At 38.6% G+C, this 13,665-nt stretch overlaps 1 protein-coding gene across 1 annotated transcript in view; it reads left to right on the top strand.

Moving 5' to 3' along the window:
- Positions 1-202: 202 nt before the first annotated feature.
- Positions 203-13,665, top strand: part of TBX15 (T-box transcription factor 15) — a 161,569-nt gene continuing 148,106 nt past the window's right edge. Inside the window, exon 1 of the mRNA XM_077293608.1 lies at positions 203-478. Coding sequence (XP_077149723.1) covers positions 271-478 — 208 coding nt within the window. The 5' untranslated portion in view covers positions 203-270. The remainder of the gene's footprint in view (positions 479-13,665) is intronic.

The following is a 13,665-nucleotide window of genomic DNA, read 5'->3' as shown; positions in this document are numbered from 1 at the left end:
GTCCTGATCTGACTCCTGCTGCCTGTAGAGCTGCAGGGGTTAATGCCGTGTGCGGGGGAGGGCACTGCTCGGACACATGGGGATCCAGGCTGGGCTGTCAGTCATTGGTTTGGATCCAGGCTGGGCTGTCAGTCATTGGTTTGGATCCAGGCTGGGCTGTCAGTCATTGGTTTGGGGGTGTGGACCCTCCCAGCCGCGGACCCTGCAGCAGTGCGGGCTGAGCAGTCAGTGGGGCAGCAGGACACATGTAGGGCTCCGGCGGGCAGGACCATGAGTGACAGGAGGAGATGCCCGGGGGTCACGCTCAGCTCCAGGGCGCATGCATTCTCGGTGGAGGCTCTAATCGGGGGTCACAAAAAAAGGAAACTTCGGGACTGGGAGCCTGACAAGGGCCTGGATCTTTCCATGGACGGACTGAGCCCACAGGGAGACATGGGGGACGGAGAGGACGCGGGAGCCTGCCTGGACCTCAACCCTGGTAAGAGTGGCAGGATGTGCCCCCCATACCTGCATGTGCCCCCCGTACACACCAGCACTGTCCTCCTCTCCCTGACCGACAAGAGGCTCATTACCACCTCTGGTGTTACCCCAGAACTGCCAATGTGTATACTGCCTGGTACTGTATATACTGCCTGCCACTGAATATACTGCCTGGCACTGTACCCCCAGAACTATACTGCCTGCTACTGTATATACTGCCTGGTACTGTACCCCCAGAACTGCCACTGCATATACTGCCTGGTACTGTATATACTACCTGGTACTGTACCCCCAGAACTGCCACTGCATAAACTGCCTGGTACTGTATATACTACCTGGTACTGTACCCCCAGAACTGCCACTGCATATACTGCCTGCTACTGTATATACTGCCTGGCACTGTACCCCCAGATCTATACTGCCTGGTACTGTACCCCCAGAACTATACTGCCTGCCACTGTATATACTTCCTGCTACTGTATATACTGCCCGGTACTGTACCCCCTGATCTATACTGCCTGGCACTGTATATACTGCCTGGTACTGTACCCCCAGAATTATACTGCCTGGCACTGTATATACTGCCTGGTACTGTACCCCCAGAATTATACTGCCTGGTACTGTACCCCCAGTACTGACCGCCTGCAACTATATATACTGCCTGGCACTGTACCCCCAGAACTATACTGCCTGCTACTGTATATACTGCCTGGTACTGTACCCCCTGATCTATACTGCCTGGCACTGTATATACTGCCTGGTACTGTAACCCCAGAACTATACTGCCTGCCACTGTATATACTGCCTGGTACTGTACCCCCACAACTATACTGCCTGGCACTGTACCCCCAGATCTATACTGCCTGGTACTGTATATACTGCCTGGTACTGTGCCCCCAGAACTGCCACTGTATATACTGCCTGCCACTGTACCCCGAGAACTATACTGCCTGCCACTATATATACTGCCTGGTACTGTACCCCCAGAACTATACTGCCTGGTACTGTATAAACTTCCAGCCACTGTATATACTGCCTTGTACTGTATATACTGCCTGGTACTGTACCCCCAGAACTGCCACTGTATATACTGCCTGGTAGTGTACCCCCAGAACTGCCACTGTATATACTGCCTGCTACTGTACCCCCAAAACTATACTGCCTGGCACTGTACCCCCAGAACTATACTGCCTGGTACTGTATATACTGCCTGGTACTGTACCCCCAGTACTGACCGCCTGCCACTATATATACTGCCTGGTACTGTATATACTGCCTTGTACTGTACCCCCAGAACTGCCACTGTATATACTGCCTGGTAGTGTACCCCCAGAACTGCCACTGTATATACTGCCTGCTACTGTACCCCCAAAACTATACTGCCTGGCACTGTACCCCCAGAACTATACTGCCTGGTACTGTATATACTGCCTGGTACTGTACCCCCAGAACATCCCCATCTTCTGGCTGGCACTATAGCCCTATATATTTCTGCCTTATGCTATACCCCTATATAATACTGCCTGGCAATATATCCCTACATACTACTACCTAGTACTATACCCCTATATACTACTACCCGGTACTATATCTGTATATAGTACTTGCTGACACTATACCCCTATATACTACAGTATGTTATATACACACACATACACTAAAATATTAATATACATATATTCTATAACTTACCTTGTATATTTATTCCTCTTTGTAATTAGCCGGCACTATAGTCTCTGTATACTGCTGCCAGGGACTAGACCCGTGTATACCACTCCCCGGTACTGTACCCCTATATTCTTCTGCATATATGGATCATCCTCCGTGCATCACCGCCTGATCAATGACCGCCTGATCCAGTGATTCCATGCTGACGGATCTCCCCCGTTATATGATGCGCCCCTATATAACACCTCCTTGGCTGATAATTATGCAGTGATCGGATCTGTGTGTGTCCGGTCAGATGGGACTCCGCGGTATATGCGGGACGGCTCTGCTGTGTCCCTCCAGGTCTTAGATCATTGCCCGTGGAGTACGGGGGACACAGCCCCTGGGCAGCGGGGTTTGTATTGGGGGCTCGGGGGTCTGATTCGGGGCAGGGAAAATCCAAAGAGGGAAGAAAATGCGATCAGTCCCATCGGCTGCAGGGGGCAGAGGACAGCGGGTAAGGGTCTGCACCGCTCCGTATGGGGTCCGTGTATGTGTCTATACAGGCGAAATACCGGCTATTATTTCACCATCAGTCACTGTCCTGTAATATATTATTATACGGCACTGTCCTGTAATATATTATTATAGTGGACTGTCCTATATTGTATTATTATACGGGACTGTCCTGTAATATAGTATTATAGGTGACTGTCCTATATTGTATTATTATACGGGACTGTCCTGTAATATAGTATTATAGGGGACTGTCCTATATTATATTATTATAGAGGACTGTCCTGTAATATATTATTATAGGGGACTGCTCTATAATATATTATTATAGGGGACTGCTCTGTAATGTATTATACGGCACTGTCCTGAATTACATTCTTATAGACGACTGTCCTGTAATATATTATTATAGGTGACTGTCCTATAACATATTATTATAGGAGAATGTCCTGTAATATATTTTAATAGGGGACTGTCCTGTAATATATTATAATAAGGAAATGTCCTATAACATATTATTATAGGGGACTGTCCTGTAATATATTATAATAGGGAAATATCCTGTAATATATTATAATAGGGAAATGTCCTGTAACATATTAAAGGAGGATGTTCTGTAATATATTATTATAGGGGACTGTCCGATAAAATATTATTATAGGTGACTGACCTGTAACATTATTATAGGAGGATGTCCTGTAATATATTATTATAGGGGACTGTCATATAATATATCGTTATAGGGGACTGTCCTGTAATATATTATTATAGGTGACTGCCCTGTAATATAATATTATAGGGGACTGTCATATAATATATCGTTATAGGGGACTGTCCTGTAATATATTATTATAGGGGACTGCTCTGTAATGTATTACTATAGGGGTCTGTCCTGTATTATATTATTATGGGGAGTGTCCGGTAATATATTATTATAGGGGAATGTGCTGTAAAATATTACTATAGGAGGATGTCCTGTATTATATTATTATAGGAGGATGTCCTGTAATATATTATATGTGACTGTCCTGTAATATATTATTATAGGTGAGTGTCCTGTAATATATTATAGATGACTGCCATGTAGTATATAATATAATTTATAATTTATATTATTATAGGGGAATTTCCTGTAACATATTGTTATAGGAGGATGTCCTGTAATATATTATTATAGGGGACTGTCCTGTATTATATTATTATAGGGGACAGTCCTGTAATATATTATTATATGTGACTGCTCTGTATTATATTGTTATAGGTGACTGTCCTGTAATATATTATAGGGGACTATCCTGTAATGTATTATTATAGAGGACTGTCCTGTATTATATTATTATAGGTGACTGCCCTGTAATATATTATTATAGGTGACTGCCCTGTAACATATTATTATAGGAGGTTGTCCTGTGATATATTATTCTAGGGGACTGTCCTGTAATATATTATTATAGGTGACTGTCCTGTAATATATTATTATAGGGGACTGTCCTGTGATATATTATTATAGGGGACTGCCCTGTAATATATTATTATAGGTAACTGCCCTGTAATATATTGTTATAGGTGACTGACCTGTAACATTATTATAGAGGACTGTCCTGTATTATATTATTATAGGTGACTGTCCTGTATTATATTATTGTAGGGGACTGTCCTGTAATACATTATTATAGGTGACTGTCCTGTAATACATTATTATAGGGGACTGTCCTGTAAAACATTATTATAGGGGACTGTCCTGTAATGTATTATTATAGGTGACTGTCCTGTAATATATTATTATTGTAGATTGTGAGCCCTCGCGGGCAGGGTCCTCTCTCCTCCTGTACCAGTTATGACTTGTATTGTTTAAGATTATTGTACTTGTTTTTATTATGTATACCCCTCCTCACATGTAAAGCGCCATGGAATAAATGGCGCTATAATAATAAATAATAATAATAATAATAATAGGGGACTGTCCTGTAATATATTATTATAGGGGACTGTCCTGTAATATATTATTATAGGGGACTGTCCTGTATTATATTATTATATGTGACTGCCCTGTAATATATTATTATAGCGGACTGTCCTGTAATGTAATATTATAGGGGACTGTCCTGTAACGTATTATTATAGGTGACTGTCCTGTAATATATTATTATGGGGGACTGTCCTGTAATAGTTTATTATAGGGGACTGTCCTGTAATGTATTATTATAGGGGGATGTCCTGTAATATATTATTATGGGGGACTGTCCTGTAATAGACTATTATAGGGGACTGTCCTGTAATATATTATTATGGGGGACTGTCCTGTAATAGATTATTATAGGGGACTGTCCTGTAATGTATTATTATAGGGGGATGTCCTGTAATATATTATTATAGGTGACTGTCCTGTAATATATTATTATGGGGGACTGTCCTGTAATATATTATTATAGGGGACTGTCCTGTAATGTATTATTATAGGGAGATGTCCTGTAATATATTATTATAGAGGACTGTCCTGTAATATATTATTATAGATGACTGTCCTGTAATATATTATTATAGGTGACTGTCCTGTAATATATTATTATAGAGGACTGTCCTGTAATATATTATTATAGGGGACTGTCCTGTAATATATTATTATAGAGGATGTCCTGTAATGTATTATTATAGGGGACTGTCCTGTAATATATTATTATAGGGGACTGTCCTGTAATATATTATTATAGGTGATTGTCCTGTAATATATTATTATGGGGGACTGTCCTGTAATAGTTTATTATAGGGGACTGTCCTGTAATGTATTATTATAGGGGGATGTCCTGTAATATATTATTATGGGGGACTGTCCTGTAATAGACTATTATAGGGGACTGTCCTGTAATATATTATTATGGGGGACTGTCCTGTAATATATTATTATAGGGGACTGTCCTGTAATATATTATATGTGACTGTCCTGTAATATATTATTATAGGTGACTGTCCTGTAACATTATTCTAGGGGACTGTCCTGTAATATATTATTATAGGTGACTGCCCTGTAATATATTATTATAGGGGAATGTCCTGTAATATATTATTATAGGGGACTGTCCTGTAATATATTATTATATGTGACTGCTCTGTATTATATTGTTATAGGTGACTGTCCTGTAATATATTATAGGGGACTATCCTGTAATGTATTATTATAGAGGACTGTCCTGTATTATATTATTATAGGTGACTGCCCTGTAATATATTATTATAGGTGACTGCCCTGTAACATATTATTATAGGAGGTTGTCCTGTGATATATTATTCTAGGGGACTGTCCTGTAATATATTATTATAGGGGACTGTCCTGTGATATATTATTATAGGGGACTGCCCTGTAATATATTGTTATAGGTGACTGACCTGTAACATTATTATAGAGGACTGTCCTGTATTATATTATTATAGGGGACTGTCATATAATATATCGTTATAGGGGACTGTCCTGTAATATATTATTATAGGGGACTGTCCTGTATTATATTATTGTAGGGGACTGTCCTGTAATACATTATTATAGGTGACTGTCCTGTAATACATTATTATAGGGGACTGTCCTGTAATGTATTATTATAGGTGACTGTCCTGTAATATATTATTATTGTAGATTGTGAGCCCTCGCGGGCAGGGTCCTCTCTCCTCCTGTATCCTCCCCCATCCCTTGTAGATTGTGAGCCCTCGCGGGCAGGGTCCTCTCCTACTGTACCAGTTATGACTTGTATTGTTTAAGATTATTGTACTTGTTTTTATTATGTATACCCCTCCTCACATGTATAGCGCCATGGAATAAATGGCACTATAATAATAAATAATAATAATAATAATAATAATAATAGGGGACTGTCCTGTAATATATTATTATAGGGGACTGTCCTGTAATATATTATTATAGGGGACTGTCCTGTATTATATTATTATAGGGGACTGCTCTGTAATATATTATTATAGCGGACCGTCCTGTAATATATTATTATAAGTGACTGTCCTGTAATGTATTATTATAGGGGACTGCTCTGTAATATATTATTATAGGTGACTGTCCTGTAATATATTATTATAGCTGACTGTCCTGTAATATATTATTATAGGTGACTGTCCTGTAATATATTATTATAGCTGACTGTCCTGTAATATATTATTATAGGGGTCTGTCCTGTAATATATTATTATAGGGGACTCTAATGTAACATTATTATAGGGGACTGCTCTGTAATGTATTATTATAGGGGGATGTCCTGTAATATATTATTATGGGTGACTGTCCTGTAATATATTATTATAGGTGCCTGCTCTGTAATATATTATTATCGGGGACTATCCTGTTATATATTATTATAGGTGATTGCTCTGTAATATATTATTATAGGGGACTGCTCTGTAATATATTATAATAGGGGACTGTCCTGTAATGTATTATTATAGATGACTGTCCTGTAATATATTATTATAGGGGACTGTCCTGTAATATATCATTATAGGGGACTGTAATATTATTATAGATGACTGCCATGTATTATATTATTATAGGGGACTGTCCTGCAATATATCATTATAGGGGACTGCTCTGTAATGTATTATTATAGGGGACTGTCCTGAATTACATTCTTACAGACGACTGTCCTTAATATATTATTATAGGTGACTGTCCTATAACATATTATTATAGGAGAATGTCCTGTAATATATTATAATAGGGAAATGTCCTGTAATATATTATAATAGGGAAATGTCCTGTAATATATTATTATAGGGGACTGTCATATAATATATCGTTATAGGGGACTGTCCTGTAATATATTATTATAGGGGACTTTGTAATATATTATTATAGCTGACTGTCCTGTAATATATTATTATAGCTGACTGTCCTGTAATATATTATTATAGCTGACTGTCCTGTAATATATTATTATAGGGAGATGTCCTGTAACATTATTATAGAGGACTGTCCTGTATTATATTATTATAGGTGACTGCCCTGTAATATATTATTATAGGGGACTGTCCTGTAATATATTATTATAGGTGACTGCCCTGTAATATATTATTATAGGGGAATGTCCTGTAATATATTATTATAGGGGAGTGTCCGGTAACATTATTATAGGAGGATGTCCTGTAATATATTATTATAGGGGACTGTCCTGTATTATATTATTATAGGCGACTGTCCTGTATTATATTATTATAGGCGACTGTCCTGTATTATATTATTATAGGGGTCTGTCCTGTATTATATTATTATAGGGGAGTGTCCGGTAATATATTATTATAGGGGACTGTCCGGTAACATTACTATAGGAGGATGTCCTGTATTATATTATTATAAGTGACTGCCATGTAATATATTATAGATGACTGCCATGTATTATATAATATAATTTATATTATTATAGGGGACTGTCCTGTATTATATTATTTTAGGGGACTGTCCTGTAACATTATTCTAGGGGACTGTCCTCTAATATATTACTATAGGTGACTGTCCTGTAATATATTATTATAGGTGACTGTCCTGTATAATATTATTATAGGGGACTGTCCTGTAATATATTATTATAGGTGCCTGCTCTGTAATATATTATTATCGGGGACTATCCTGTTATATATTATTATAGGTGATTGCCCTGTAATTTATTATAGGAGGATGCCCTGTATTCTATTATTATAGGGGACTGTCCTGTAATATATTATATGTGACTGTCCTGTAATATATTATTATAGGTGACTGTCCTGTAATATATTATTATCGGGGACTTTCCTGTAATATATTATTATAGGGGACTGTCCTGTAATATATTATTATAGGGGACTGACCTTTAGTGTATTGTTATAGGCGACTGTCCTGTATTATATTATTTATTATAGGCGACTGTCCTGTAATATATTATTATAGGTGACTGCCCTGTAATATATTATAGGTGACTGTCCTGTAATATATTATAGGTGACTGTCCTGTAATATATTATTATAGGGGACTGTCCTGTAATATATTATTATAGCTGACTGTCCTGTAATATATTATAGGTGACTGTCCTGTAATATATTATTATAGGGGACTGTCCTGTAATATATTATTATAGGGGACTGTCCTGTAATATATTATTATGGGGGACTGTCCTGTAATATATTATTATAGCTGACTGTCCTGTAATATATTATAGGGGACTGTCCTGTAATATATTATTATAGGGGACTGTCCTGTAATATATTATTATAGGGGACTACACCACAGAAAAAAACAGGCAAAGGTGCATACCTGACCAGGCCTCAAATTTACTGCAGTCTCATGGCGCAGCGGCCCAAGTAAAGATGGCGACTGCTCAGGTGCGGTAATACCGATGAGACAGCCGGCCTGCAGTCAGGGATCGGCCGCTTGGCACCAGTGCAGATAAATCCTCCGCAGCAGCAGTGTTTGCACCGAGTCTGCACAGCATCTGGATCACAGCCTGTTAGTGATGCCCTGTGGCGGCTGCCCAGTGCTGACTGTACTGCGTCCGTGTGAACAGAGGCCACAGCTTACAAAGCCATCAGGGCCCAACTGCACCTCAATAAGTAAAAGTAAAAAAAGTGCACAGGAACATATAAAAATATGTAAGGTATTAGTTAATTTTACGGCCACAATACGTAAGCTGGCAACCCACGTCACGGTCCTCACACTTGCCAGTCCTAGTCTAACAGCAAAAACCACAACAGGAGGAAAAAGAGGAGGAAAAAACCTCCAATATTCCAGAGAAAGCACCACAGAGAAACTGGCAAAGGTGCGCACCTGTCCAGGCCTCAAATCAATGCCCTGATGGCTTTGTAAGCTGTGGCCTCTGTTCACACGGACGCAGTACAGTCAGCACTGGGCAGCCGCCACAGGGCGTCACTAACAGGCTGTGATCCAGATGCTGTGCAGACTCGGTGCAAACACTGCTGCTGCGGAGGATCTATCTGCACTGGTGCCAAGCGGCCGATCCCTGACTGCAGGCCGGCTGCCTCATCGGTATTACCGCACCTGAGCAGTCACCATCTTTACTTGGCCCGCTGCGCCATGAGACTGCAGTAGATTTGAGGCCTGGACAGGAAAGCACCTTTGCCTGTTTTTCTGTGCTGTTTTCTCTAGACTATTGGAGGTTTTTTCCTCTTTTTTTTTTTCCTCCTGTTGTGGTTATTATAGGTGACTGTCCTGTAATATATTATTATGGGGGACTGTCCTGTAATATATTATTATGGGGGACTGTCCTGTAATAGTTTATTATAGGGGACTGTCCTGTAATGTATTATTATAGGGGGATGTCCTGTAATATATTATTATAGGTGACTGTCCTGTAATATATTATTATGGGGGATGTCCTGTAATATATTATTATAGGTGACTGTCCTGTAATATATTATTATGGGGGATGTCCTGTAATATATTATTATAGAGGACTGTTCTGTAATATATTATTATAGAGGACTGTCCTGTAATATATTATTATAGGTGACTGTCCTGTAATATATTATTATAGGGGACTGCTCTGTAATATATTATTATAGGGGACTGTCCTGTAATATATTATTATAGAGGATGTCCTGTAATGTATTATTATAGGGGACTGTCCTGTAATATATTATTATAGGGGACTGCTCTGTAATATATTATTATAGGGGACTGTCCTGTAATATATTATTATAGAGGATGTCCTGTAATGTATTATTATAGGGGACTGTCCTGTAATATATTATTATAGGGGACTGTCCTGTAATATATTATTATAGAGGACTGTCCTGTAATATATTATTATAGAGGACTGTCCTGTAATATATTATTATAGGTGACTGTCCTGTAATATATTATTATAGAGGACTGTCCTGTAATAGATTATTATAGGGGACTGTCCTGTAATAGATTATTATAGGGGACTGTCCTGTAATATATTATTATAGAGGATGTCCTGTAATGTATTATCATAGGGGACTGTCCTGTAATATATTATTATAGGGGACTGTCCTGTAATATATTATTATAGGTGATTGTCCTGTAATATATTATTATGGGGGACTGTCCTGTAATAGTTTATTATAGGGGACTGTCCTGTAATGTATTATTATAGTGGGATGTCCTGTAATATATTATTATGGGGGACTGTCCTGTAATAGACTATTATAGGGGACTGTCCTGTAATATATTATTATGGGGGACTGTCCTGTAATAGATTATTATAGGGGACTGTCCTGTAATGTATTATTATAGGGGGATGTCCTGTAATATATTATTATAGGTGACTGTCCTGTAATATATTATTATAGGTGATTGTCCTGTAATATATTATTATAGAGGACTGTCCTGTAATATATTATTATGGCTGACTGTCCGGTAATATATTATTATAGCTGACTGTCCGGTAATATATTATTATAGGTGACTGTCCTGTAATATATTGTTATAGAGGACTGTCCGGTAATATATTATTATAGCTGACTGTCCGGTAATATATTATTATAGGTGACTGTCCTGTAATATATTATTATAGGGGACTGTCCTGTAATGTATTATTATAGGGGGATGTCCTGTAATATATTATTATAGGTGACTGTCCTGTAATATATTATTATAGGTGATTGTCCTGTAATATATTATTATAGAGGACTGTCCTGTAATATATTATTATGGCTGACTGTCCGGTAATATATTATTATAGCTGACTGTCCGGTAATATATTATTATAGGTGACTGTCCTGTAATATATTATTATAGAGGACTGTCCGGTAATATATTATTATAGCTGACTGTCCGGTAATATATTATTATAGGTGACTGTCCTGTAATATATTATTATAGGGGACTGTCCTGTAATGTATTATTATAGGGGGATGTCCTGTAATATATTATTATAGGTGACTGTCCTGTAATATATTATTATAGGTGATTGTCCTGTAATATATTATTATAGCTGACTGTCCTGTAATATATTATTATAGAGGACTGTCCTGTAATATATTATTATGGCTGACTGTCCTGTAATATATTATTATAGAGGAATGTCCGGTAATATATTATTATAGCTGACTGTCCTGTAATATATTATTATAGGTGACTGTCCTGTAATATATTATTATAGAGGACTGTCCGGTAATATATTATTATAGCTGACTGTCCTGTAATATAGTATTATAGAGGACTGTCCGGTAATATATTATTATAGCTGACTGTCCTGTAATATAGTATTATAGGTGACTGTCCTGTAATATATTATTATAGGTGACTGTCCTGTAATATATTATTATGGCTGACTGTCCTGTAATATATTATTATAGGGGACTGTCCTGTAATATATTATTATAGGGGACTGTCCTGTAATATATTATTATGGCTGACTGTCCTGTAATATATTATTATAGGGGACTGTCCTGTAATATATTATTATAGAGGACTGTCCGGTAATATATTATTATAGCTGACTGTCCTGTAATATATTATTATAGAGGACTGTCCGGTAATATATTATTATAGAGGACTGTCCGGTAATATATTATTATAGGTGACTGTCCGGTAATATATTATTATAGGTGACTGTCCTGTAATATATAATTATAGAGGGCTGTCCGGTAATATATTATTATAGCTGACTGTCCGGTAATATATTATTATAGGTGACTGTCCTGTATATATTATTATAGAGGACTGTCCGGTAATATATTATTATAGCTGACTGTCCTGTAATATAGTATTATAGGGGACTGTCCTGCATTAATTCTCCATCAGTCTCGGCTCAGTATTATAGAATATGACGCTTCTGCCCGGATTTCTCCTCGCGTTGTGCGGTTGTCGGGCGGACGCTGCGCTCTTTCCCGCCGCTCTGCTGCTCTCATCTCCGGCCGCCGCCCGCGCACATCCCGCCCGCTCCACTGTGAGCGTCCATAAATGCACCGTGTGGGGGTCGTGTCTGCGGGAGCTGGGGGGTCGGGTCACAGCATTTCCCGGACATAAAACACAGGAGGAAGCGAATGTCTGCGGAGCAATGTCTGTGTATAACCAACCCGGACAAGACGGGGGAGACGGAGAGAAGGATTCCACACTGCACAGATTATATATATACTGTATATACTACACACACACACTGTACAATATATAATATATATAGTACACACACACTGCACATATATACTATATACACTACACACACAGTCATGGCCAAAAGTATTCACACCCCTGCAATTCTGTCAGATAATAGTCAGTTTCTTCCTGAAAATGATTGCAAACACAAATTCTTTGGTATTATTATCTTCATTTAATTTGTCTTAAATGAAAAAACACAAAAAGAATTGTCCTAAAGCCAAATTGGATATAATTCCACACCAAACATAAAAAAGGGGGTGGACAAAAGTATTGGCACTGTTGGAAAAATCCTGTGATGCTTCTCTAATTAGTGTAATTACCAGCCCCTGTAACTTACCTGTGGCACCTAACAGGGGTTGGCAATAACTAAATCACACTTGCAGCCAGTTGACATGGATTAAAGTTGACTCAGCCTCTGTCCTGTGTCCCTGTGTGTACCACATTGAGCATGGAGAAAAGAAAGAAGACCAAAGAACTGTCTGAGGACTTGAGATACCAAGTTGTGAGGAAGCATGAGCAATCTCCAGGCTACAAGTCCATCTCCAAAGACCTGAATGTTCCTGTGTCTACCGTGCGCAGGGTCATCAAGAAGTGTAAAGCCCATGGCTCTGTGGCTAACCTCCCTAGATGTGGACGGAAAAGAAAAACTGACAAGAGATTTCAACGCAAGATTGTGTGGATGTTGGATAAAGAACCTCGACTAACATCCAAACAAGTTCAAGCTGCCCTGCAGTCCGAGGGTACATCAGTGTCAACCCGAACAATCCGTCGGCGTCTGAATGAAATAGACTGTATGGTAGGAGACCCAGGAAGACCCCACTTCTTACCCCGAGACATAAAAAAGCCAGGCTGGAGTTTACCACTTTAAAGTGGATGGCGGTGTATTTCCCATCTTCCCCTGACGAAGCTACACA

The sequence above is a fragment of the Ranitomeya variabilis genome, chromosome 3, assembly GCF_051348905.1.
Source record: "Ranitomeya variabilis isolate aRanVar5 chromosome 3, aRanVar5.hap1, whole genome shotgun sequence".
Taxonomy (NCBI): Eukaryota; Metazoa; Chordata; class Amphibia; order Anura; family Dendrobatidae; genus Ranitomeya; species Ranitomeya variabilis.
The sequence above is the reverse complement of the archived record's forward strand: the minus strand, read 5'-3'. Positions and strand labels throughout refer to the sequence as shown.